A 26,595-nucleotide genomic window follows, 5' to 3' on the forward strand; every position below is an offset into this window, starting at 1 on the left:
CTACACAAAGACACACACACGTTAACCAGGAAACGAACCTCTCCACATTGCCACTGTGCGAAAACGCCATCAGGAAGAAGGCCTTACACCGCGCCCTAGCTGCATGTGTTGCGAGCGAACGTTAGCGACTAAATCAGATTACATTGCTTTCAATTGGAACGTCCTAACTAAACTGGACGCGACACGACACAGTGCTGAGTAGGGCGATGCGGCACAATATTTGAACTTTTGTCGAACGTCCTGTTTCTGCTTTTATTTCTGACGCTCGTGTTGTTCTGCTATTTTAAGCTATAATATGATGCAACAGAACAGCATGTTTAAACAGATTCAGTGTGTGCAAAGACCACTCAATGCTATACCCGCAAGCAGTTAGGTTAAGCTGTTTGAAGGACTACAACCTATGCATTTGCTCCAGGTAAAACACATGACAATGACAATCTCTTCCTTTCTTCGAAGCACATCTCAAGACCTTTTTGTTTAATGATCACTTCTCCTCCACACCCAACACATAGCTCTATAAACATAACCTCTCTTTGTTGTATTGTTTTGTTTGTTTCTGGTATTTTCCTTCTCTATGTAAAGCGACCGTGGGTTTGAGAAAGGCGTTTTATAAAATAAACGTATTATTATTATTATTATTATTATTATTGTTATTATTATTATGCTTACGTGAGAGTGAGGAGACCACTCCAGCCTCAGCACGGGCCCTGGGACATTCACAAAGCCTATGGGCTCATACATCTCTCCCACAGTGAAAAGAAACACAGTGCAGTCCGCACTCTGGGAACAGGAGGAAGAGAGAGACCAGAAAACTATGAATACTGCATGCATGCATCCAATAATACAATCCACATCCACACACTGAACAATAATAAAGAACTATGACAGAAACGAAAGAACATGGAACTTAACCTCTCATTGTCTCTATTGACACAAATACATCCCCTAACTAACACATCTCAATACATACTCCACATAGCTCTCATCTCTATCTCTCACACACACACACACACACACACACAGGGGTGCTTCCTACCCCTGTGGCCATGATCTCTCCGTTGCGTTCGTAAGCGATGGCTGTCACAGGTGCATCGTGGGGTTTGAGGGCCTGTCTGAGAAAGAGTTCTGCCTCACTATTGGGGCCGACCCCGGCCACCGAGTACAGACTCCTGGGGTTAAAAATCTCCAGAAGACGCACAACACCGTCCTTGAAACCCACCGCCAGCAGGCCGTTACTTCTGTGAACCTGCACACGCACATACACACACACATACACACAAAGTATCTTGTAGACTTGTCTTGTAGATACAGGCCAAAGACAAACACAGTGACCTTTTCCACAATGCACACATTTAAAGGAGGACCTCTGGTGGCCAGAAGTGTTTACTACAGAAATTATGTTTTTTTATATAGATATGGTAATCTGCTGGTGTTGGTCGGACACACTGTAATCTCAATCAGTTGTTTACCTGGTCTGTATAACACATACATGCACACATATAGGAATTCTAAGAGTTGTGGATACTACAAGAAAAAGAGCAATGCAAAACTATCTGAGGTCGGAGGATGATCACTATGAGACAGGTACGTACTGTGCAAGGTGCCCAGGTGAGGGTGGTTCCTGCTTGCTTGTAGCGAGTGGTGAAAATTTCTCTGTTGGCCAGGAAGTCAAAAATTTTGAGACAGCCTGAGAGAGAGAGGGAGAGAGAGAGAGAAAAAGAGAGAGAGAGAGAGAGAGGGAAAGAGAGACGGGCAGAAAAAAAACAGAGAGAGGCATGAAGTGACAGGTTTACCTGAGTGTGCAGGTGCATTTGTTTGGACTCACTTAGTACTCTGCTCAACACATTTTTTTGCCAACTTCATTAAAACTATCTAGTGTGTGTGTGTGTGTGTGTGTGTGTGTGTGTGTGTGTGTGTGTGTGTGTGTATGTGTTTTAGGAGCTGAAGCTGGATGTGTGAATGGGAGAAAGACTCTTACGGTCCATGGCTGTGGTAGCCATGAGGTGACTGTTGCCAGACACATCCATGGCCGTGATCAAACCGGCGTGAAAGGAGAAGAGACACTCTGGGTCCTGGGTCTATAAAACATCACACAGCACAACGCATACAACCATGACGTGGACACACACAACATAGCACAAATCAACACAACTCAACACAACTCAACACAGCCATGAGAACACACACAGTAACACAATACAACACAATGCAAAGACGCATCATTCAAAACATCACTGACAGCTGCACAAAACACTACATCAACTAGATCTACATGAACTAGCATGAAACACTTCATCTATCAGCATCATACTTACCATATTGGAGAAGGACAGATCAAGCTTCCAAATGGCACCATCTGAATCCTAAGAAGACACATCAAAGACATTTTACCACATACTGCCTCCAAAGACTTTCAAGTTCAGCACATAAACAATAGCCAATGTAAAAGGCAGTGAACTGCTATTGGTCAGAGGACACTGTAAGACACACGGCCAGCTCCTGTGAAGTTCGGACCTGGGCAAACCAGATGGGGGTGTCTGGACAGGTGCTCTTCACCATGGACACCAGGCTGACGTTGCGTCCAATCACCATCTCGTTCATGGGCTCCAGTTCCACCTGGCCGCTGTCGTCCGTGCAGTCCGCCTGGTCGATGCTCTCAAAGTCCCAACTCTGTGGATAGAGTATGGACACACAAAATCAGCCAGATACAAGTATATGTACCCATACTTGTTGACTGAGGATTTGTCATGATTTTCAAGAATCAGAATGTAGGTTTTTAAGGCTTCCCGTTTGGACGCCAAAGATCTGTGTTGAAACTGATTCGGTGTAGTGTGGCTGTACAGGTACTACAGAAGGCCGAAAAGCACTAGATACCTTTGTATTATATGGACTCTTTATTTAAGTAAAGTTTTACGTTTTTGCCTTTATTTAGACCAGTGGTTCTCAAACTTTTCCTGTCATTAGGTGGGGAAATTTCAAGTAAAGCCCCACCTAACCCCATCAACCAGGCAAAATGGTTGCATTTTGGTTCCACGTTACATTTCCTGTCTCGGTCTGCTGGATCAGATGTTATTTTAATTCATATGTCGGTCTGTTTAGGACTCCTATGTTTGTGTGTGCCTACCGGTATTTTGTTTTGAATCTATGATCTTCCTCGTCAAAAAAGAAAGGCATTATTAAAGATAGGCACAAAAAGTGCAGTTATGGGTAGGTCATTTCACTGTAATACTTGTGATTCCTCCCCAACTAAAACATGCTGCATCGGCTTTCAATAGGTCTCACCCTGACAGCTCCGTCGATGCCGATGGTCAGGAGCTCGCCCTCATCCAGGGAGAAGTGCTGGATAGTGCCGATGTGGCACGTCCTGCCGCCCTTCCGGCAAATCTCCACCTTTATCAGCCCGCCATCCCACAGCAGCATGTTGCCCCATTCGGAACCTGACAGGACCTGGGGTAGGGGAGGATAAAGCTTTATGTAAGCACTGCAAGAGTAAGTGTGTGTGTGAGTGTGTGTGTGTGTGTGTGTGTGTGTGTGTGTGTGTGTGTGTGTGTGTGTGTGTGTGTGTGTGTGTGTGTGTGCACACGCGCGTTAGTGTCAGTGAACAGACAGCATGGCCAACCTTGCCGTCTGGCAGCTCCACATAACCCTCAATATCAGTCAGGGCAGTTCTCCCATATCTCCCCAGCTCGCCTTGCAGTTTCAGGCCTGTGAAGGTGTTGGCCATCTTCCAGAACCTATCAGATCACATCAGCAAACCATGTCTATTCATATGAGCATGACTCCATCATGACAAAGTAACACATTATCACTCTCTGGTCACTGTGTTTTATATAACTTCTATATAACATATAACTTCTGTGGCACTAGCTGTGCCTCATTTTTCTGTACAGAGGCTCAACTCAACATTCACAGTTTGACAATACAAACAGTATCAACAGCATTGACAGTAGCAGAAATTGATATTAGCCACAGACTTGATGTGTCCAGATCCGGATGTGGTGAGCTGGCCGGGGTTATCGGTGGAGAAGGTGACCCGGTAGACGTCCTGCGAGAAGGCTTTGCATCTCAAGATCACCTGCTCCTGCCTCCAGTTCCACAGCGTGAGCATGTAGTCGGTTGCACTACCCACACTAGCCAGCAGGGCGCCATCGCGGTTGAAGTCCACACAGCTGTAGGCCTGCTCTGTGCCCCCTGCAGAGCAGACAGATTACAGACTCAGTGTCACACCAGGCGTCAGATTGCACTTGCACCATTGTTAGAATTTCAGATGCAAGCAAACACACACACACAAACTGATGGATATCCAGAATGGAAAACCCCTGGACACATGTGATATGAATCATCAAGCGGTTTGTGAGATTTTAGTGTGTGATGAACTTGTGTAAATTACAGTATTTGGGATAGTAGTGAGTCATGTTCACACATGTCTACTGAGCACACAGCTGTGGGTTGGCCTACCTCTGAGGATGCGGTACGGCCTCAGTGAAGGATACTCATAAATAATGATATCCGGCTCATGGGCCTTCTCTGCTACGGCTACATATCCCTTACTGGGGTGACACTGCAGGGAGACAAAACAGACACTTAATTTGAAGCATATATGCAAGAGAATTGTTTGGTCCTAACCTGCAAATTAGTTTGATACAAGCATGTGCACATTGGTCTGACCAACATGTGTATGAAATAAGTAGAATACAGATGTATTACAAGTTTACATATTGATTATTACAAAAGTAGTTTTTACACACGCGAGTGTGTGTGTGAGTGTGAGTGTGTAAGAGCAGGTGTGTGTGTGAAACAGGTGTGGTCCTCTTGTTACCATGATAGCTCCAATGCCTCCCCCTCCACATGAGCGCAGATAGCGCTGCTGTTTGGTCCTCATGTCCAGGAGGACGAGCAGGTTCCCTGCCACAAAGGTCAGCGTGTGCTCATCCAGCACCTGCAGATTAGCTCTGCGCTCGCAGTCATAACCAAACGAGTGACTAGTCCACGGTCAAGGAGGAACTCTATACAGGGTAAGAGTCAGGCTAAACTGTAAGGTTAAAGCTGTGCAACCTATGCAGTGGCCTTTAGGGATTGTTATATCATCTCACTGACAAAACTGACTGGCCCAATCCCAAAGTCCGGACTGACACTCACAGACTTTGCTGCGCGTTCTCGTGAAATTCGTAAAGGCTGTCCCAATATCGCATTTCAAAGGGTGTGAGGGTTTGAGTACACACTTACCGAGCCCTTTGCGTGAGTCTGCATCAGTGCAGACTTCACCAAAGGGAATCACCCACAGTTCAAAGTGTTGTGACGTTTACTGCGGAGACCATAGGGAAATCCGGTAATTACAAAGGTAAACAACAGCACGACACACGTGCATGGTGCAAGTGTCAGCAACATATTTGTTATTAAACGTCGCCAAGATAACATGTGATCTCGTGAAGTGCTGTCCCAATCCCATTTATACTTACTGTATCTGAGCCCATGTGGCCTCACAAACTCACTCACTTAGCACCTGAGATCAATTAAGTCTGTGAGTCTTTAGTCACTTTGGGATTCAGCTACTGAGAGTTAAACTTTTCCACAGTATTGTAGATGGGAGGGTATTTAGAGAAGCCCATTGGTAACAACAACACTTTCAACCTCCAGTCTCCAGCTAATTAGTTTTGCTTAACATGAGAGCATTGACGCACAGGAATAGAGTAAAGGGAATTCAGGAACTTAAAAGAATTTACAGCTGCAACACTTTATAAAGCAAAGATACTGTAGGCTACACTCAACCAAGAAATAACAGGAAAAACATCAACATGCCTATTTTAGCATCAAATATGTGATGTCATGACCGTTGCCAAAGATGCAAGCAATTGAAGGATACGACAGGTGCAGCAAGTTCTCTGGGATGTCAGAGTCTGCGGTGGTGACAGGTCTCGAGTAGAGCTTCTCATAGTCATAGTACATGTCCACAGGAATCTCAACCACCTCTGGCTTCTCATCCTGCTCTTCTCCTTCAGACCCTGCAGTCTGACCTTCTTTAAAGGAAAGACATATAAGATACATCTTGTCAGTGCTGATGAAATATTAATAATAAACAATTTTCGTTTGGTAACGTTAGCTGTTACGTTATGCTAACGTTAGCTATCTTTTACATTTTGTATCTGTCACAGTCACACACATTATGCTAAATGTTTCGGAGAGTTGTAAAACATATACTGTATATGTGGCAACAAAGGATTTGTAACATACCAGGTATTTGAAACATTTCACAAACTGTGTAAATAAACTGCAAATAGGTTTATTTACACACTACCTTGTACGCTAGGTTCGTCTGCTTTCTCTGAAGTGTCCATCTTCGTTTGACTATTGTTGCTGGGCAACGCAGGACAAGGCTTTTTATCGAGCGGTGCATGCTGGATTTTGTAGTTGAAAGGCGACACGGTAAATTTGGTGGAATGTACACGGAGGGAGGACGAGGTTGAACAAGTTTCACTATTACTAAGAAGAGAGGTCGCTGTGATGAAGGCTCATGTCCCTATAATGGAAACGAGAGGTAGGCTTATCGTTACATTTCACTTGTTTGTACAATGTATAAAATGTGTATAAAGATTACTTTCCTGTTCTGAAGGGGAACGAACTGATTGTCGTCAACAAGGAAGCGAGCCAAGACAACATTTTGTAGAGCTACTACTACTGTTGAATGGTTCTTTAAGTAGGCTAAACATGCAGCAATGATAACATTTATGGCCGTTGTTGATGGTTGTGGTGGTAAAGGCTTCTTTAGGAGCATACATACACTTACATTCACATAGTTCATTCGGTAGTTCCCCCATGTCCCCCCCCCCTCCCCCCTCATCACGGTTACACAGCCCAGCCCAGCCCAACCCAACCCATGTCTTCTACACCACCTGTAGTAGCAGCAAGCCATAATAGCTAAGTTGATCGTGTGAAAGTTGTACTGAGACATATGACACTTCTCTCTAGTCGTTTCCAAGGAATGGAGGTGACGGCTGCGAGGACACCCCGACGATGAATTCCTCTGGGAGGAATACTAGTTCAGGTAGGTAAAATCATGGATCTGATGCATGCATGCTCATCTCATCCTTAGGCCTACCTTCTGATTATTTTCTAGATGTAAAAAATAACTTCTCAAACAGACTCGAAGATTAGGATATAATGTATCCAACCAGTTTTTCAATATAGAGCTTTGCATATTGCTCCATAGGTGATACTGCATTGTGCTGGCTACTACACCTCATGTTGTAGGCTATGTTGCATGCACAGCTGAGTTTTTAATCCTGTATACTGAGGGTCCAGGAATGAAGCAGGATGTCAAGGCCCATCTCCTGGCCTCCCAGGAGCTGCTGGTCGAGTCCCTTTACAACCTCGCCCCTTTGCTGGACTGTGCCCTGGCCCGCGGGCTGCTGTCCCAGGACAACTACTACGAGGTGAAGGCGGAGAAGACACCCCCTAACAGGGCTCGGAAGCTGCTGGAGGTGGTACAGGCCCAGATGGATGAACGGGAGGCCTCCTGCTTCCTGGAGTGCCTGAAACGATGTGAACATCACTACCCTCGCCTTCGGTCATGGCTATCTCATAATACAGGTGTGCTATATATTATGCACATTGCACAATAGTCCAAAAGAGCAATTGTGTACACTCTTTGGGTTTTTAAAATATATTGCCTTGTAGTCTGTTTAAATGTTATACTACGCAAAAACAATTCACTCTCCTGTATTATCCACCCAGATATCCAACGTGGACCAACAGGTATGTCTCTAGAAATATCTTAAAATTAATTAATTGTGGTATACTGTAACTTTATTCCATTCTAATTGCAAGTCTAAGTGTTAAAAATGTTCTCTGTGGTTTGCTCCCAGAATGCCAACTTCAGAGCCAGTTTAGTGTTCTGTGTGCCCGCCTGGGTCACTCCGTCCTGCCTGTGTCTCTGGCGCTGTTCTCCACTGGCATCATCACCCAGTTTGAGCTTGACCAGGTCCAGTCAGCAACCATCCTCTACCAGCAAGCTCAGAAGCTGCTGACCATCTGTCTGTCCAAGGGAGAGAGCACATGCAGGGCCTTCTACAGTGCTCTGAACAACGAAGATGAGAACCTGGCAGAGGAGATCAGGAGTATGTACATAATGACTTTATATTCACTATGTTATGGAATTCAAATATTTTAGTTTGACCTACAATCTCCTTGAAGTTGATACCTTTAAATCTCCTTAATTGGATGTACACATGCATTTAGGGAGGGTTTTAGGGTTGACTGAACTGGTAAAATATTGTAATGACAAATTAAAAAGCTCCATTTCAACAAGGGTTCCTTCAAAATACACTTTGGGGGAAATAAGATGATAAAAAAATTGCATTGGCAAGTAACTAACTAGCTACATGTAATGTAGAGACCACCACATTAATCCTAGAGATTTTCCTGGTATGACATTATTGTAATGCTGTCATTTCAGCTGGTGGTTTGCCTGAAGCTCTTCCTGTTTTGTCGGTGGAAAGTGAATCTGACGTCAACAGTTTCCCAATAGCTGTTGAGGAGACCAGTGCTGCTTCTGCAGAGGCTGTGTCGCAGTCAGGTAATGAACATGTCATAATCCACATATAATGCTACACTTTCCTTCATAAAATCTACCATTATAGTAAACATACTGTGTACATATTAGAATATTATATCATCTAAACATATTATGTTTATGGTATTTAGCTGATGCTTTTGTCAGCATTCAGTAATGCTACAGTGACTTTGGAATTCTGGAGTCTGGTATCAGATGAAATTAAAACTGCACCTTTTGGCAAGAAACACTTTAGGTGGGTTTGGCGCACATAGAAGAATTACTTTACTGAAAAGAAGCCCATGCCTAATGAGAATTATGGTGGAGGGGCTGTGATATTGTGGGGCTGTTTTTATTCTCAAGGGCCTTGGGAACCTTATTAAGGTGCATGGTACATAAACCCCAAGAAAAACCTGAACATTTTCTGGAAATCTGTCAATCTCTGCCAAGAGTCAAGACACTAAAAGTGGGTCATCATTGGATCATTCATCAGGTCAATGAACCAAAGCAAACATACAAATCAAAATGGTTTACTGAACAGAAAATCAAGCTTCTGCCATTGCCATCTCAAATGACTCCCCTGATGTAAACTCCATAGAAAAACAGTGAGGTGAGTCAAAGAGCAGAATGTGCAAGTGTGGACCTAGGAATCTGGACGATCTAGGGTGATTTTGTAAAGGTGAATGGTCTTAATTCCCTTGCTTTGTATTCTCTGACTTTATGGGGTGTCATAGGAGAATATTATTACAAGCCAAGGGGTGCCAATAATTGTGGGCGACCTGATATTGTTAAAAATATATTTTTTTTCCCTTTTTTTCTCAGAATAAATTTGTTTCCCTTCAAAGTTGGATTTTTCCTCATTGTTTTCATTATGAGACTACAATATACATTGAAATGTAATAAATGTCTGCCTGTTTAGTCAACTTTAGCAGAGGTTCCATAATTATGGAGGGTACTGTATGTTGTGGCATTCATAGATATATTTATATACTGCTTATGTGGTATACTGGAATAGTAAATCTACCGGTGTACTACTGCATGTCTGGTATCAATTGGTATACTCCTTTAACTAACTAAATTAACAAATTTTTCACATACTGTAGGTATACTACAGGAAGTGCTGGGCCTGCTGGGTATTGTGAGTGGAGAGGCCAGGCTGAATATCTGTGAGCTGGGGGTCATGCTGGGTCTGCCCCGCTGGTCAGTCAGGGAGGCCCTGTTGGAAGAGGTGGGGGTCGAGGATGGAGTTCAGCTTGAGGTGATGGTGGATCTTTTCCTCCAGAAGACCCAAGATGCACCACTTTTGCTCAGCAGAGTTCAGCAGTGTAACATTCAGAGTAGGTACTCCTCTTTAATGTCAATTAAATGTACTTCAATCATTTACATTTACTTTATTTACCACACCCTTTAATCCAAAGTGACATACTCACACTACAAAAATATGTCACCCACAATTATTGGCACCCCTAGAAAATCATATATACAAAATGTATGAGAGACATTTTCCTATTTATATGTATGTGATGACTGGTTTGTGCCTTGTTTTACTAGCTGATTTGTAGGAACCAATGACTGTCTATAGACAGTGTAGGAATAACGTATAACATATCTGCTGGGTCACCTGCTGGCCTCACAGGTCTTGAATCCATTCCCTGCATTCCTTGGATTAAGGGTGCTGTGAATGACCATTGCAATGTAATCACAAATTCTCCCTAATCTTACTTAGGAGCACAGCTGTCTGAGAGAGGTAGCCTATTGCTCAAGATTCTTCAGGAAGCTGAGTCACTTCTCCATCGCAGGGACTTCCTGCACGGTGGGGGCCAAGCCTGCACTGGGGACCTCAGAGACATGGTGGAGGCCATCTTCATCTTCCTGCTGTGGGAATGCATGGCGCAGGTCCTGGAGGAACCCATCTCTGAGCCAGGCAGGAGCGTGCTGGAGTATGTTGCCGAGTTACGGGCTGGAGACATGGTAGATGTTTCCTTGCTCCAAGAGTTGGAGGAATGCCTGAGAGATGGAGGAGCAGAGGCCATGGGACAGAGTGCACGAGTGCTGGCCCAGATCCTACGAGACCTCCACCCTCAACAGGACTGCCTCCACCTGTCTCCTCCACAAGATGGGACGTACTCCTGCCGCCCACGGAAAATCCACAGGATCACCCGCTTCCGTGGTCTGCTCACTCGAGTCATTCGCAAAGTGGGTAGAAGTAGTGGGTTTTCACTCTCTGCTGCCGCGATAGACCGAGATGTACATTTGCTAACCAGACAGCACAGAGAGGTCTGTGTGCGAGTAGCAAGGTTGCTGGAGAGAGTGCGGCCAGATGTTGGTGCCTCTGCCCATCAGGGTGATTCTGACGCTGCCATCACACAGCATCTCAAATTCACCTTGTCCCAGGAGGGATTCAGAGCAGAGGTCTTTGATGCTGGAATGAGGCACCGTTTGCTGGGGATGCTGGAGTTCAGCCCTGCACGGATGGGACTGGGGTCTCTAATGCAGCTTCATCTGGAGACCCTCGCTGGGCTTGAGCGCTACCTGCAGCAAGGGGAGCACCACAGCTTCCAGTTTACTATAGAATCCGTGCGAACGCTCGGAGGGGCACAGCTGTGTTCCGTAGAGCATGTGCGAGGTCCAGTTGCCATCGACAACAGATTAGAGGAGGTGTACTGTTTTATGACATCAGAGCCGACCTCATTCCTGGTGAGAGTTTGTTGCCGTGGCTATGAAAGGGAGTGTCGGTTTGAGGTGTGCAACCCACAGTGTGTACGTCTTTCTCAGCTGGACTGGGCCACTTTACAGGACACACACGGGGTCACAGAGGGGATAGTTCTAGCTGAGGAGGGAGGCTGTGTATGGGTGAGAGAGGGGGACATGGGCTGGATGGAGAAACTACAGGTTGAAATGCAAAGAAATCGTTTGCAACTGAATGACCAAGGGTGCTGCTTTAAGGTCACCAGTCAGGAGTCAGAATGCAAGATCAAATTCATCTATAAAAATAGACGAATATCAGCATGTGCTGTTACAAACTGTGATATCCTGTAATTTTCCACTTTACTTTTCAAGGGGGAACAACCATAACAGTACTTTTGCTCATGTAGAGGGGAGCAGGACTCGGTTTCTGCAAGTGAAAGTTGAAGAAAAGTGCTGAATCTGTGTTTGTGGGAGTATGACTCTGCATTTCCTGTGTGTGGACACACATACCACAAAACAGGAAGGCGGATTTCACTGCTACAGATTTCACTATTGTACCACTTTCTTCTCTGAAGTAAAACCTATTCATGTATTCAATAATACACACATAAATAATCACACAAGACAAGTACATAAATGTTGATTCTTTTTTTATATTTAATAACTTAATTGACACAAACACACAAACAAGTACATTTAATGTAAAAAAGCACATCACTGCATTGCAATAAAAACGGTGAAAACAAATGCTCAGACACCCTTCATAATTGAAAGATAAAAAGCCAGAGATTGTACACAGCACTACAAGTATGTAATGTATGTGAAATACATTATTGTAACTAGTACGTGGCAATCTGCCCTGTTACTGTACGTGAGCAGACAGTGCAAACCAGCCATCTCCCCTTCGCCTTTCCACCTGCATGAGTATCACAAAATCATGGTACAGACTTTGAATTAGTCATTTACTCTCAAACAGAAAGAGTAATGTAATTTTCCCATGGCTGAAAACATTCAAAACTTGTGAAATGTTTGCTATGTTTATTGTCAATAATGTGAAGTGAGCCAAATCATTACCTGAGGTCTCTGCCTTTGGTTTTCTACTCCGTTAAGATTTTGTGGTGAGATTCCAGCAGATCTGAAAAGGACGTATTTTAGCATGTTGCTGACCTGCTTATCATATAACGGTATTTAAGTTCATTCCTTACCTTCGGCTACCACCACTGGACTGAGAGCAAGAGTCCCTTTCAGGCACAGACATCGCCACCTCAGGGGTCCTTCTCGAAATACCTGCAAAGGAGAAGTTGAATATTTCAGCCATAACGCTTAAGATTTAGGAAGTATGGGAGACCTGGAAAGCCAAGCATAGAAACAGCTGCATGACACACAGTCACAATGCAGTACATCTGACATACCGGTCACTGGGCCTCTGTCAAGCCAGCATAAGAGGAGACGATCATAAACGAAGCCATTGTGTTCATAAACAAAGCCATCTGGGGCAATGCAGTGAAGAACATTTAAGACTGTTCTCCAACACCGAAAACGTGCTCCTCATCACACAGCTACCCACCCACCCACCCACCCTTGGATGCCATACTGTACAAACCTGAGGCAGGGCTTTCGGACTCGGAGCGGACTGGTATGGGGGAGATACAGGGGGACACGTGCATAGAGGAGCTCTGTCTCTGCTGCTCGATGAGCTCCAGCAGTTTGCTCCGTGCTGCTGCACTCTGCCTACTCAACTCCAGGAGGCGCTCTTCCATGTTAGTCGCTGTGTGCTGCACTGACTGAACACTCTGGATCACCTGCGCACAAGACAACACACGGTGAGTTCTGGTAAACATACATACAATGGTGAATGAGTAGGTGTGCACAATAGTTTGCTTGTGACTAAAAGGCTACGTTTACGGTCAGTTAAATGTGACCGAATTCCGATTTTTCGCTCATATGTGGCACAATTCCGATGTGCAGCATGGATGTGTACGGTAAACAGGAAAAAAGCACATGGATTCCGATATTTTCAGATTGGTTTCAGGCCCATTCATATGCAGAAATAAATCAGATATGAATTGGATATCTGCCAATGTGACTTCTTTGAAAATGCCCACAGTCTTTCATCTTTTCACATTTCCATCAGACATAATGTTGCTTTCATGTGCACGACTGGCAGAACGGTGAAATTAAAATGAAAATGGAAAAGCTGCAATAAGGGCAGCTTATAAACAACATCAGTAGCCTATTTAGCAGACCTCTCAAGATACTTCGGAAACAAAAGTAAACAACTAGCCACTGAAATAGCCTTAGAATGCTAATGCTAAAGCTTGTGTGATTTCGTGCATTTGCAGTACTGCATATATGTTTGCTCTCATTTCGGTGACCAAAATCCCTCTGGTGCGCATGCGGGTTGTCTCAAGTGTTTTTTCAAATTAGTGAACCATGTACTCTGATATGGGCCACTCTGAAACGTAGATGTACAGGCAGTCCAAAAATTCGGATTTAGGCAGAAAATTAGAACTGTGCATCAAGGCCAGCCGGTGTAACCGCAGCCAAAGTGAACCATTGCACTGTTCTGAGGTCTGTACCTGTTGCACTTGCGGCTGATGCCCTGCTGGGGGCGCTATTCTCTGAACTGACAGGCTGGCTGGTGAGGATCTCCCAGAAGTCTGTTCTCTAGAGGTGTACGACCCAGCTGGAGACACGCGCCTCTGTTCCAGCTGAACCCGCAACTGGGCATTCTGTAGGGCCAGCTCGGCGATCTGGGCCTGCACTGCATCTTGGGAAGGCAGGAGGACGAGGGAGTGGTCCATCAGCGAGGTGGGGCGGGGCAGACTGGCGAAAGAGCTAGGCGAGGAGCGGTCCAGTTCCTCCCGTGAGCCTCGATGACTTCCTCCTGCAGCGGAAGCATCGTAATGCAGCACCACACCACGGGCTTCTCCTGTACACAGAGGTGATGTCAAGACTCCTGCATCCGAATCACACCGAGTGAGCAACTAGTCAGTGCAAAAGAGCTTCTGGGTGTCAGCTAAACATAATATTTTGTTCTCTAATGATAAGATACATTGTTAGCCTAATACACTGAGGGCTCAGATGAGTAGCTCACTATGCTCTAGGACTGCTTGACTATGACAAAATTCATTATCACGATTATTTTATTCAATATTGAGGTCACAATTATTAAACACGGTTACTGAGTGAACGGTCATCCATTTTCACAACTTAATTCTTTCACATTTTTAAATAGAATTTTAAATATAATCCTACAGAAAAAAAAGACTTCCAAAATACAATGCACATGACAAAAGGAAAGCATTGTTATGAAAATGAACGTAGCAAAATAATCATTATATTTCGATTATTTTTTTTTCATAATCGTCCAAAATCATAAGCACAATGATTAATTTGATTAATTGTACAGCCCAAGTCTGCTCCTACTCCCACTTTTATGTACTGAGTCTTAACCCTTGTATTTTGTGTGACACTGGAAATGGAGCTGCTATGCAAGAAACATTAATATGTTGACCATAAAATAATCAATCAATCAATCAATCTATCAATCAATCTATCAATCAATCAATCAATCTCTCTCACCTCCTGTACCTCTGCTGGAAGGGGCCAGACTGTCCCTCTGTCGGGGGGGAGAGAGCAGCACTGCGGGGCAGATGGGCTGAGGCTGAGGGGGGAGCTTCACTGGGGGCTGGGGGTCTGCCAGTACAGAAGGAGACACATGACCAATCCCTCTAGGCAGCCTGACTAATGTGTGGCGTATCGTACAGAATGAATTATGAAACGATAACAGGAAAACAGTCAGTATGAAAGTCCATATGTTTCTTTCTGTTAAAGTATAAACCTTTCGTGTTAGGCCTGCTTTAACTCATAGATATCAAAGGTGTTGGTGAGCTTTACTAAGGGATCGAGACCTCTTAACTATTTAGCATCACAGGGTCCAATAGATGTGCTAATATCCATTGAGTGTTTATTTACCTTGGACAGGAGTGTCCTGTGGCTCTGGATCCCCCTCTGGTTGGAGAGGGCCCAGATCTCCCAGAACCAGGACCAATGAGTCCAGACGCTCCTCCAGCTCAGTGACTCGCTGCTGCAAGCCAGCCTGTGAAAACACAAATTCATTCAAATTACAGACAAGCTAGGTGCAAACCTACAACCACAAATGTAAAACACCCAATCAGTGTAAATCAGGTTGACACTGATTTTTGTTCTAGCATAATACAGTGCTTCAAGTTCCCATAACTAATACAGTAAGGTAAAAATAACAATGCTGTTTCTTATTTTTCCATCAAAGTTTACTGCAGTAATAAAGAAGACTACCAACATCGTTGATACTGTGCGACACATTTGCTATCTTGGTATGGTACAAATATGACTATTAGGGCCTTAGATACATAAATGTGTTTGTGGGGTATAGTCACTGACCTGCAGGTTGGCGCTCTCATCTTTCAGATTAAGAGTTTCAGCAGTCAGGGCATCAATGAGCACCCTCTGCTCCATCACCACCTCCTCCAGTCTCCTCCTCTCCTGAGCCTCCCTCCGCGCCTCCTCTTCTCTCTGCACACACACAGCAAACAAATGCACATGCAAGGCACGGATGACCCCTTTTGTCGGTTTTTGAAGAATCGGGTACCCCATTAGTGCTAAATGGCTAAGGGGATTTGTATATTTTGATACTTCAAGCTATTGGCAGTACTCCTGATCTGTGTTTTGGCCATGCTCACCTGTCTGAGATGGCGAGCCAGCCGACCAATAGTAGACACCAGATCCACTGAGAAGCCTGTGAGACCGTGGTTGGGCCTGTGGAGCTCTGGAACCGACCTGGGCTCCTGGGGGTCAAGGGAGTCCAACTCTGTCTCGACCTGCCCCAGCATGCTTCGCAGCATCTCCAGGCTACTCTGGTTACCGCTTAAGGAACTGAGACTTGATCCGTCCAGTCCTGATTCAGCACAGCGCCCCCTACTTGACCTGGAGGCCCTGTTCTTCTTGCCTGTTCAAACACACACACACACACACTTAATCACGTATTGTTTTTCTTCAGGTCAAGATGTTTCTTGAATATACCAACATTTAGTCTTGCCCTGATTGGTGATAAACAAGTAAATGCATCTCCTTGGTTTCGAGGCATTATCTGTAGGGGGGCCTACCCGAGTGTGGGCGTGTGGAGTCAGGGTTTAGCACCTGGGTCACCAGTGTGGATGACTGGCCTGACTCTGAATGCGACTGAATGGACCGTAATCGGTTAACCGCCACAGTGGCATTTAGGGCTACAAGACAAGAAAACAAATCTCATATTCAGGTAAGGATATACAGGTAAGAGAGGAAGAAATAGGAAGAAAATACTTTTATATACAACAATATTTACAGACTCAAAGTCCAGATAAAAGACACACACAACACAGATAAAACCTGCTTGTTCTTGAGATGGTTTCGGGTTACAGGGTGTCTGTGGTGGGCTTTGGTTGTCCAGTCTCTCAGCTCTCTGATGAGCACTCTTGGTCTTTTGTGGTGGGCCTTGATACCTACAACCAGTACATAACTAGTGCTTTAGTACTTAACCGATCATAGGCCATTAGACTGCAGATCAGTGAACTAATTAGAGGTGAAGGTTAAGTACCGCTGAGAGTCACTAGGAGAGTTGAAGCTAGAATCAGGCACTTCACCACTGTACTCTTCCTCCAGTTCATTTAAGGCCTGGAAGACATAGATCGGATCAAGACTGTGTGTAAAACGTACACTGCTGGAAAAATACTGAAGTCATCAAACATGACTGTACACACCCACACACAGGGTCAATACCTGTGGGTCCATCATTGACTGGCTGAGGACTGACAGGTGGGTCGGAGGATCAGGTCTCTGCAGCACAGGCAACTCAGAGTCAGAACCACCATTTGGTGCCACAGTGACACTTGGGAAGCCTGTAAACACACACACTATTACTGAGCAATTTTTACACAAAATTTGCCGTGCAAGCCCACATAACAAAGTACAGTACCTGCTTGCCTGCGTGGAGCATCGCCAAATAGGTCCTTGACCACAGCCATAGCTCTGTCTGACCTGGCCAGAACATCCTGCAATGTGTATTGGTCAGAGAACACCTAGACAGAGGGATGGCATTGTCTGTCAGGTAACCATAAACCACTCACCACTGACATACAGTAAAGACATAAATGAAGCTGTCAAAAAAAAAAAAACTTATTTGTAGCTTAATCAGCACTGAATTATATTAAATGTCTCTACTAAAGCCTGTCTTGACGAGCGTGCATTGTGTTGGCCACCTCTCTAAGGAGGTGGAGTCGATACTTGTCCAGTCCTGGTGGAGTAGGCGGCTGGTTTTTCCCTCTCCTACGTCTCAGGGCCCTCTCTCTCAGCTCCCACTGGGCAGCCACTCGGTTTTGGGACTTGTGCATCTCATGGCGTTGTGACTGGCAAGAAAAGAAAACATTCAAGAAATGTCCACACGTGGAGATATAGATATGCTATGTACCTGTCTCACTGGAAAGTCTAACACACACACACACTGCAAATGCACTTATCAAGACACTGCAAGTAACACAATATGGCCTTACCAGTTCTTCTGGTGTAGCTTTATGTACAGTTAGGTCGTTGACTGTGCTCTGGAAGGGGAACATATTAAGATATAAAAACTAAAACACAGTTAAACAATAGCATCAAACAGCTATGTCATACCCTAAAGTATAACGTTACATACCACCCATTCTTTCTTAGGAGCTGCTGCCTTCTTGGGGCGAGTTGGACCATGACGTTTTCCTTGACCATACTGAAGACGATTCACTCTCGCGAAAGACATCTGCCTAGATGCTGTGTAGCAAGTGAATCGAAGCAAAAGATGACATTACGTTAACGTTTGACAAATTCAAAGTTACCAAACGTGACAATCCGAGATGACAGAAAACGTGCTTATAACTCTGCTAACAACTTAGCAATACTTCTAACGACAATTTGTAACATTACTCGAGTTGAACTTCTGTTTCAGTAATAGTGCTACGTTAACTTTAGCTAGGTAACGTTATCATGATGTTTGCACCAAACCTAACCACACACCGTAAGACATTGAATTAAGCACTCGATAATGAACACAGCTAGCTGCAAACCTGTTGAAAAAAACTTGCTGTTAGTTAGCTAATGATAGCTAGCGGCATATCTCTGACATTAGCTCACCTTTGTTTTCAAGAGTTAGACGCTGAGTAACAATAAGTAGTACATTCAATTACAGAACCTAATAGACTTGGTATGAGAAGGTCTTGCACGTGAAATCTGACAAAGAATATGGACAATCTCATGTGACGTGGAAAATCCGTTGTGAAGACACACAGCAAGCCACTGGCGCTTGAATGTGCTAATGCGCGCCTGACTGGTTCAAACCGAGATACAGCAATTTCTTCGTTACCAAGGCAAAAGACGCTGAAGCGACGAATGATGGGAAACGTGGTTTGAGCTTTCCCCTATGAAAAGTCTCTGTTTTACTCATTGACAGTAAAGTTGTACTTCCAGAAAGTTAGTCTGGCTCTGATGTATGTGATGATAGTCTGACTGATGCAGTAGTAATTCCAAAGGTTCCTGCTCTGTAGCGTGAATGTTATTCCTCATTCAGTAAATTGCTTTGGATTTAGCCTGCATTTTAAAAGAAAAAGAACAAAAACACTTTCACAATATCATTTCTAGAATTATATCACAAAGCATGTCCACAGAGAAACGTACAAAGAGGATATAGTTCATCACTGCACATATTTTACAGTTTTTTCTGAATGCTTAAACACAACTGTGATTCTTATAGCACAATTTCTAAAACTATTAATACTTATAGCAAAACCACTCTGAGTTCGCAAAACTAAAAGCACAAACACTGCTTTGCACTCAGTTTGCAATTTTGTAACACACACTTTGCACAACTGTAGGCACAATGGCTATTATTTACACTATTTTGCCAACTCTCTGGCACACTTTCTCATGTGAAAACTGTTTTAGATAATTAGTTCACTTTGCAATCAGCCTAAGCACTATAAATAAGCCACAGGTAATGTACAATGGGTACAATGGAGTGAGCAGGAAGAGTGAGAAGAGAAAGAAATAGCCCTTTTACAAAACAGTCTACATGTGGGGATATTGTCATGTCAGGCCTGGATACGTCATTCCAGAATATATTTCTTATATAAAAAGAGATAGCTCTTTTGGATTTCTCCAAGATAATTTCCTCAGCACCTAGTACGCCATCCTGCTATTATACTCCGAACCACCTGGTGGCGGTAATTTAACAGATTGTCTTTCAGTCGCAATTAAAATCCCAACAAAAAGCAAGACGGGAGGTTTGCCAAACTTCCGCCGCTGACTGTCGTGGTGAGCGTTCCTGTTTGTTACAAATAATTAGTATTATGATATACACGATTGTTACACATTACGTTTAAATATGCTGTGGGTTCAGAGTATTCATAGGAATTCCTAACCATCGTTTCGTCTTTACTCCTAATGGACGCTGACAAATTGCTCGTATCTCATTAGCAAGCTAGCTTACGTGTTAGCCTTCTTGCTAGTTACAGGAACAGCTGTCGAGAGCCTATGCAGCTAACGTTAGCATGTCATACCAAAAGGTTGATCCATTGGTCGTGGAATAAAATCTTTAGTTAACATACATGACGACGATCCCGTGGTAGTGTTTATTGTGGTTGTTTGTCATGCATTAAATTTTAACATGAGTGTTACGTATGTAGTTGGTTGATCAAACGCAGAAACTACCCCAAGACTCGGTAGCATAGAGAATGCTACAAAAGTGATGCTACTCAATGAAATTAGGTTAGCTAGCGAGCAAGCGTATTAACCACAATGTGTCTCCGATAAAACTTGCTAGATGGGCAATTACAACTTATACACCCTGACTGCTCGTTGTTCTCTCTCTCCCTTAAAAAACACTATATATATATGATTTAATATGAGTGTCGTATTGATGAGTGTAATATGGTAATTGATGGAACTGTGTTGATATATTGGCACAATGCCTAACGTTATGTTACTTGTTACAGTGAGTGATTTAAATTTTAAGAAATGCATGGAGCATGAGCAATTCACCATTCCGTTGTTTGATCAGTTGTCCTGTGTCCCGTTTCAGGAAGAAACCCTGTCTGGAATTCAACTAGTCATGGGTTAGTATCGAGCGGTGGACTACTAGATCCTAATGCCAACAATGTACCAACTTCAGTTGCAGCAGTAATTCATCTAGTCATGTATATAAAATGCATTTAGTTATATACACAAACACTAATCAGGACTGTCTATGACTGTCATCCAGATGGCGAAGAGAAAACCTACGGTGGCTGTGAAGGCCCCGATGCCATGTATGTGAAGCTGATCTCTTCAGATGGCCATGAGTTCATAGTGAAAAGAGAACATGCCTTAACTTCTGGAACAATTAAGGCTATGCTGAGCGGACCTGGTGAGTACCTATCTGATGTTGAAATCAGCTATTCATTTTGAGGCACCCCTAAGTTTTAACATGCACAACTTTCTCTCCAGTGCAGTTAATCTAACTTGCTCTGATGCAAACAAGACTAATTTCTCTGATCTAATCTCCCCTCCCTAGCAGTGTGAGACATATTTGACTTGAGTCTGCAATGCATTCCCTATTAGACTGTAATTCGTTACCCATACTCAAAATTTATTTTTGTGATTCCAAAGTACCTTCATTACACTTTTCATTTTAGCAATATAAGTATATAAACTCTAGGGCTGTAACGATACACCAACCTCACGATTCGGTTTGTATCACGATTTTTGACCCACGGTTCGATATGAATCTCGATTTTTCTTTTTTTTTTCCTTTTTTTTTTGGGGGGGGGGGGGGGCTAGACATTTTATTAAATAACATTTTAATTCCTTCCTTAGCACACCAGAGGATTACAATAATATATCTATTATTTTATATCCTGATATAAAAATATTTTTCTGAATGACTGATATTTATGACGGCACACTTTATGCAGATTAGCCTAGGCCTACTATTTTTTATTACAACTCTACCTCTTTAATTCAGCTGTCTGGTTGAAGCCTGGAAATATTGTAAACAAAGTAGCATATAGCTTAGCCTATCAATCTCCTGATTGACTGTTCAGTTTCCCCATGTGTGTTTAAGTTTCAAGGTAATACTTGTTCTCCTTGGGACAGGCCCTTTTGGGAAACGTTGGTATTGAGATGATCAGTTAACTTCAATGCAAGAGTTTTAAACAAATATGTGCAGCATGCTAATGATGCTAGGCGGATTTAATAGTAATTTAGCTAGTCGTCTATGCGTCCTTGCTTTCACGATTGTGAATGTTTTATTCAAGTCGCGCGTGTTCATTGAGCAGGAGAGGGAGGGAGCGCGAGAGAGAGCGGGGCAAGGAGAGGGGGTTTACTTCTATACTGTTTGGTAAAGTTGCACACATAGTCTACAATGAAAGCAAGGAGAGGTATGAAATTATTATTTATTTGTTTTTGGACAACGTAGGCTACCGATAAGTAAAGCGGGAGTTGTGGGTTGCTTTTGCGGCCGCATAAGCTGCAAAGCACTGCGTGAAACACTAGAAAGGGTGTGTCGCGATTCTGCCTTTTCACACCGTGACACAGTATCGTGGATATGAATGTCGCGATTTCGGTTTCGAATCGTAAATCGTTACAGCCCTAATAAACTCTTTTGATCCCATGAGGGAAATTTGGTCTCTGCATTTATCCCAATACGTGAATTAGTGAAACACACTCAGCACACAGTGAACACACACTAATCATGGCGCAGTGAGCTGCCTGCAACAACAGCGGCGCTCGGGGAGCAGTGAGGGGTTAGGTGCCTTGCTCAAGGGCACTTCAGCCGTGCCTACTGGTCGGGGTTCGAAACGGCAACCTTCCGGTCCGAAGCGCTAACCAGTAGGCCACGGCTGCCCCAATATATCGGTTTCATGGAATATCCTAGGATTAGGGATCATCAAAGCACAGTTATTATTATTATTATTATTATTATTATTATTATTATACCTCAAACCTGGCTGATGAGTTTACTTTGAACATCTTATCACTTTGGCTCCAGAAGTTAGAAATCTCTCACAGATTTTTTTATATGGGCCGTTCCATGTCAAATCAGACAAAATCCAGGAAAATGGTTGTTACACCATCTCAGATTTTGCTCAAATTTGTCTACCTAATATTTAGGTCCCAAAACTAAGACCTGTATTTTTGTTAAATTCCAATGTTTTCATACATTTGTTCACCTTTGGTTTTGAATTACTCTTAGGCCCCTATCCACACGGAGACGCTTTTTGGGTTAAACGCACCGGTTTTGCTTCGTCTTGGCCGATCGTCCAAACGAATCCTGTAAATGCACTGCCCGAAAAATCTGGGTGGAAAAATCTGAAACCGTAGCCCTGCATATTGATGATGTCATCGCTTCACCTCAGCTGCCCTGGACTTGACACTTATAGTATTGCCTAACAATAGTAGTCTTCATACATGACATTACCTAAGATTACACTCAATAGGATAAATATCACAACTGGTGCTGCGCAGCGCCAATCATGACTTCATGAGAAGATCATTATTATGACTTTGTGACGTGAGTTTTCCCTGTGTTTTCTTGATGCATTTCTAGCTATCGTCGGTGACGCGAGAGAACTAGTCAGAAGTTATTAGGGAAGTGCGGTGTAAGTTTAAATTAATTTGTGCGTAGTGCTGGTGTCATTCATTTATTTTACATGTCTTACAACATAAATAAATGCATTCATAGTCTAGTGAAGTCAGATATGAGCATACAAAGACGCTTAACTCATGTTAAGCCTATGGTAGATGCGCACTAAATGCGAATGCGCGATTTGATGCAGGCAAAAGTATTGACTGTTACTAACGAAGGTATTATAGCAATATTATAAATGTGGCGACAGAATAGCCTAACTGGGGTAGACCTAGCGTTTAGTAGCCTATGCATTTGCGGTGATAGCCAAAACTAATGTGAATCGCGGACTATCCTACAACCAAAGAAAGTAAAGAAGATTGTTTGTACCTGCGTTAGCCAAATAAAGGATGGGACTGCACCCTTCACAAACCGTAAAAATTAAGTTTATTAGTTTTACAGTTGGCACTATCAGTCCACACAAACAATTCTGGTTTCCTTGCACTAGCTATTTTCGTCCTAGCCTATTCTGTCTGTTTATATAGCCTACAGCGCGCAAGCTTTGGTCAATTTCTGTAAAAGAAACAGTGCCACCTATAGGCCTAGGATATGAAGTAACGTGTTGAGTCATGTTGAGATGGATCCGTTTGGACACAAATATTCTTGATACGGTTCCAGGGAAGACGGAGGAAAAAAAGATTGATTTGGTATGTGTGGACTAGCCCTTAGAATGCCTTATGTTGAAGGCCATGCTTGGGCATTAATATCTTAATAATATATAATTATTCCTAGTAGGGTGGAACACAGACGATGTTCTCAGTATGATCGGACTGTTAAAAGTTTGTATTGCGTGCCCATTCGTTTTATATAAGGCCCCTGATATGGAACAAAGTGCAAAACTGGTGATATTGAAGGTCTTGTAAACTCATTTTTATATCCACATGAGACCAAATTCAATATTGTATTAATATTGAGCCAATATTCGAGGTCTCTGCAACAAATGCACATGAAGATATTAAAGATAAAATAAGGTGTGATTGCATTTTTCGGTAATATTTATAGGACTAAAATGCCATGTGGGGAAGCTTGTAGGAACATGAAAATCAACGTGGGAATAGCTCAGTTTAGCTAGATAGTGTGATTTTCAGGCTGTGAAACTGAAGTAATTTCAAGGGCTGAAAATATTACGAAGGCATAGGTTTTAAACAGAAATATTTTACAGGCCTTGGATTTGGGACCCATTCATCATATAGACAAGTTTTGAACAAAATCTAAGACGGTGCAGCAACAACATTATCTGATTTGACATGGAATTTACCCATATATGTGAAAAGAATACTTTCCCTTTTTCATTTTAAGAATGATGCATACCGTTCTAGGTGTGAAAAATGAAACAGAATCATCTTATATGATATGTTTAACATGTTTATTGTGCAGTCTGTTAATATGGACACTTACCAGTTTTGTTTGCCTTCTGCATATGTACACAATCAGTAGATAGGAAAATTAAGCTATATGCAATAAAAGGTCTTTAGGAGACAAACAAAATATACATGGTGTACAAACATGTTGTGCAACAATATCTTATAATTTCTTCAGACTTTCGTCATGATTTTGTTCTGTTGTACTTTTGTTCTTTGACAACAAGAACTACATGTTGCATCTTTTGATGTATTTTATTAATCATTTCTTCGAAGCAGCTCAAATATGATCTTGTATTCTTACTTTGATTGACATACCATTACAGCCAAGAGTACCTTGAATTGGTCTACTTTTTTACCCTGGCCAAATATCAAACAAAACATTTTCTTTTCCGTTAAAGTTAGATTGAGCAATGATACATTTTAATGAGTGTAATGATTGTGTATGATTGTCTTTTTAAAGTGAGTATTCTCATGATAGTCACTGGAAATTCTGGCGATTTTTTTCACATAGATCTCTGCTTTTTTCAAGGGAATGAACTTGAAGTGTAGCACTGTAGCTGCCTGGCAGCTCTAGCTGTTGGCTGCATGAACTCGAGCTAGGTAGAAGCGATTGGTTTTTGTTTTTTTCTTCGTTTTTTTTTTTTTTTCCGTACCGTCAGTACTCGGTGACCTCGAAAAACAGAGATCGCCAGAATTCTCCTTTAATAAAACCTGTAATGAATCTGAAACAAAATGACAGGTTTGATCAAAGTACTACAAGTTATTGGCTACAAAATACTATAGCACAGCATACTTGATCAATATAGCACTACATCAATGTCCTGTGTTAAATTACCAAGTATTCCTGGGTTTCCTATGGGTTTTTCATACATGTACATACATGTATTCATTTAGCAGACACTTTTATCCAAAGCTTTTTAAAGAAGTAGTGCAACTGCTATAGGCTTTGAGCCTAACTGCACCTACTGCGTTATTTTGAATTCTAAAAAGTAGTTAAGGGGCAGTGAGGGGAGAAAAGCCAAAAAAGCATTTTTGCTTTTCAAGAACATGAGTCCCAAATGGTTGACTTGGCCATGGATCATTTTAAACAGCAGATGGCGTGTTGAGCCATTTTCAACAAATGCAGAATTTTCTTAAAAACCTTATTTTGTTACTATTAACACCAGCATTGATGTGTTAATTGTAAAATGTATAGCATGTTCAGCTTGTACTAAATATTTTATTTTGTTGTCCCTCTAGGCCAGTTTGCAGAAAATGAAACAAATGAGGTCAATTTCAGAGAGATCCCATCTCACGTCCTCTCCAAAGTGTGCATGTACTTCACCTATAAAGTGCGATACACCAACAGCTCCACGGAGATTCCTGAATTCCCCATTGCCCCCGAGATTGCACTGGAACTGTTAATGGCTGCAAACTTCTTAGATTGTTAAAAGATCGAAAGTAAATGTCCAAGCCTCAGCGTGTTAGTTGTGTTTTTGCATATTTAACTTGTGTATGCAGTTTATTTGAGAAGGAGACGGAATGAGTTGCTTTTTATGTATCCTCAGTAAACTTGTTTATTTTTTCCCTGTGCGCTAAGTATTACTCCCACCTTTTATTAATAGTGATTAACTTCATTTTAATAAACATGGCTGCACACACCCGTACATAGTTGCAGTGTGAAGAGCTATGAACTGGGTAGTTTTACTATAATATTAGTTCTTGTCCTTTATGCTCATTATAGCATTTATGGTCTCTACAGTTTGCTCATTTGGTATTTCATCTTTTGTTCAAACACACTGTCAAATTAGGCATGACCCACCACCACACCACACACACACAAACAAAACAATTCTTATTCGCTGGTCTGATTAATGTATATTTTTAATTGATGCACTGATGAATAGTTTTGGCTAATTTCTGGTCTGATAAATACACAACTTTTAATGACTAAGGACTTTTTATTTTGCATTATTCCTATTTTAGGAACTTTTTACTTTTTCTGTTGTGATGAGAGTGAAGTGACAGCCAGCTGTGCTAAGCATAGTTTAAGAGCTGAAGGGATGTAGGGAGCATCGGGAACCTGGGGAACCTGGACGGGATCTGGCTTTGATATGGTCCAGAGATCCTTATAGAAGTAATCCGCTTTCTAGGAATGGCCACTGATTTTTTTTCCCCAGCTAATTATTTGACTAAAAACATATTTTTGCCATATGGAACCATCGGTTAGGTATTAAAATAGTTGACTAAAGGAAATGCTTGCTGTAATGCTAGAGGAAAATTACTTTAACATTTACAGACTTTCAACA

General features: G+C 42.6%; 4 protein-coding genes across 6 annotated transcripts in view; 2 read left to right on the top strand and 2 right to left on the bottom strand.

The window, feature by feature from the left end:
* cfap44 (cilia and flagella associated protein 44) overlaps window positions 1-6,335 on the bottom strand; it is a 22,367-nt gene extending 16,032 nt beyond the window's left edge. Inside the window, exons 1-13 of the mRNA XM_076291148.1 lie at window positions 6,296-6,335; window positions 5,864-6,017; window positions 4,820-4,982; window positions 4,459-4,561; window positions 3,975-4,191; window positions 3,620-3,734; window positions 3,283-3,447; window positions 2,515-2,670; window positions 2,316-2,363; window positions 1,979-2,078; window positions 1,593-1,687; window positions 1,037-1,246; window positions 670-780 (exon numbers count right to left, since the gene is read on the bottom strand). Of these exons, the coding sequence (XP_076147263.1) occupies window positions 670-780; window positions 1,037-1,246; window positions 1,593-1,687; window positions 1,979-2,078; window positions 2,316-2,363; window positions 2,515-2,670; window positions 3,283-3,447; window positions 3,620-3,734; window positions 3,975-4,191; window positions 4,459-4,561; window positions 4,820-4,982; window positions 5,864-6,017; window positions 6,296-6,335 (1,677 nt within the window). The remainder of the gene's footprint in view (window positions 1-669; window positions 781-1,036; window positions 1,247-1,592; window positions 1,688-1,978; window positions 2,079-2,315; window positions 2,364-2,514; window positions 2,671-3,282; window positions 3,448-3,619; window positions 3,735-3,974; window positions 4,192-4,458; window positions 4,562-4,819; window positions 4,983-5,863; window positions 6,018-6,295) is intronic.
* Window positions 6,336-6,380: 45 nt separating this feature from the next.
* LOC143131189 (uncharacterized) lies at window positions 6,381-11,983 on the top strand. 2 transcript variants are annotated; one of them, XM_076290645.1, is made up of 8 exons: window positions 6,381-6,535; window positions 6,967-7,042; window positions 7,300-7,587; window positions 7,732-7,752; window positions 7,863-8,114; window positions 8,453-8,572; window positions 9,652-9,885; window positions 10,275-11,983. In XM_076290645.1, exons 2-8 carry the CDS (start codon window positions 7,012-7,014, stop codon window positions 11,585-11,587), a joined length of 2,259 nt encoding a protein of 752 aa, XP_076146760.1. In that variant the 5' UTR covers window positions 6,381-6,535; window positions 6,967-7,011; the 3' UTR covers window positions 11,588-11,983. The 2 variants fall into 2 exon arrangements, with proteins under 2 accessions (XP_076146760.1, XP_076146761.1); XM_076290646.1 differs by lacking the exon at window positions 6,381-6,535 and having other exon boundaries at window positions 6,976-7,042; window positions 7,293-7,587.
* spice1 (spindle and centriole associated protein 1) lies at window positions 11,876-18,635 on the bottom strand. 2 transcript variants are annotated; one of them, XM_076290648.1, is made up of 18 exons: window positions 18,419-18,635; window positions 17,949-18,058; window positions 17,806-17,853; window positions 17,515-17,661; window positions 17,232-17,334; window positions 17,036-17,154; window positions 16,854-16,930; window positions 16,646-16,758; window positions 16,384-16,503; window positions 15,961-16,226; window positions 15,662-15,793; window positions 15,215-15,338; window positions 14,831-14,935; window positions 13,816-14,168; window positions 12,840-13,038; window positions 12,442-12,523; window positions 12,311-12,371; window positions 11,876-12,152 (listed from the first exon to the last, which is right to left on the bottom strand). In XM_076290648.1, exons 2-18 carry the CDS (start codon window positions 18,045-18,047, stop codon window positions 12,099-12,101), a joined length of 2,202 nt encoding a protein of 733 aa, XP_076146763.1. In that variant the 5' UTR covers window positions 18,048-18,058; window positions 18,419-18,635; the 3' UTR covers window positions 11,876-12,098. The 2 variants fall into 2 exon arrangements, with proteins under 2 accessions (XP_076146763.1, XP_076146762.1); XM_076290647.1 differs by having other exon boundaries at window positions 14,822-14,935.
* Window positions 18,636-19,520: 885 nt separating this feature from the next.
* eloca (elongin C paralog a) lies at window positions 19,521-26,236 on the top strand. Its single transcript, XM_076290656.1, has 4 exons — window positions 19,521-19,594; window positions 20,361-20,394; window positions 20,541-20,684; window positions 25,547-26,236. Exons 2-4 carry the CDS (start codon window positions 20,391-20,393, stop codon window positions 25,735-25,737), a joined length of 339 nt encoding a protein of 112 aa, XP_076146771.1. The 5' UTR covers window positions 19,521-19,594; window positions 20,361-20,390; the 3' UTR covers window positions 25,738-26,236.
* The last annotated feature ends 359 nt before the right edge of the window (window positions 26,237-26,595 follow it).

Source organism: Alosa pseudoharengus, unplaced genomic scaffold, assembly GCF_046254945.1.
Source record: "Alosa pseudoharengus isolate Yale_2024_CS ecotype anadromous, Long Island Sound unplaced genomic scaffold, YU_APseudo_1.1 YU_APseudo_1.1_scf_18, whole genome shotgun sequence".
In the NCBI taxonomy this organism is placed as follows: domain Eukaryota; kingdom Metazoa; phylum Chordata; class Actinopteri; order Clupeiformes; family Clupeidae; genus Alosa; species Alosa pseudoharengus.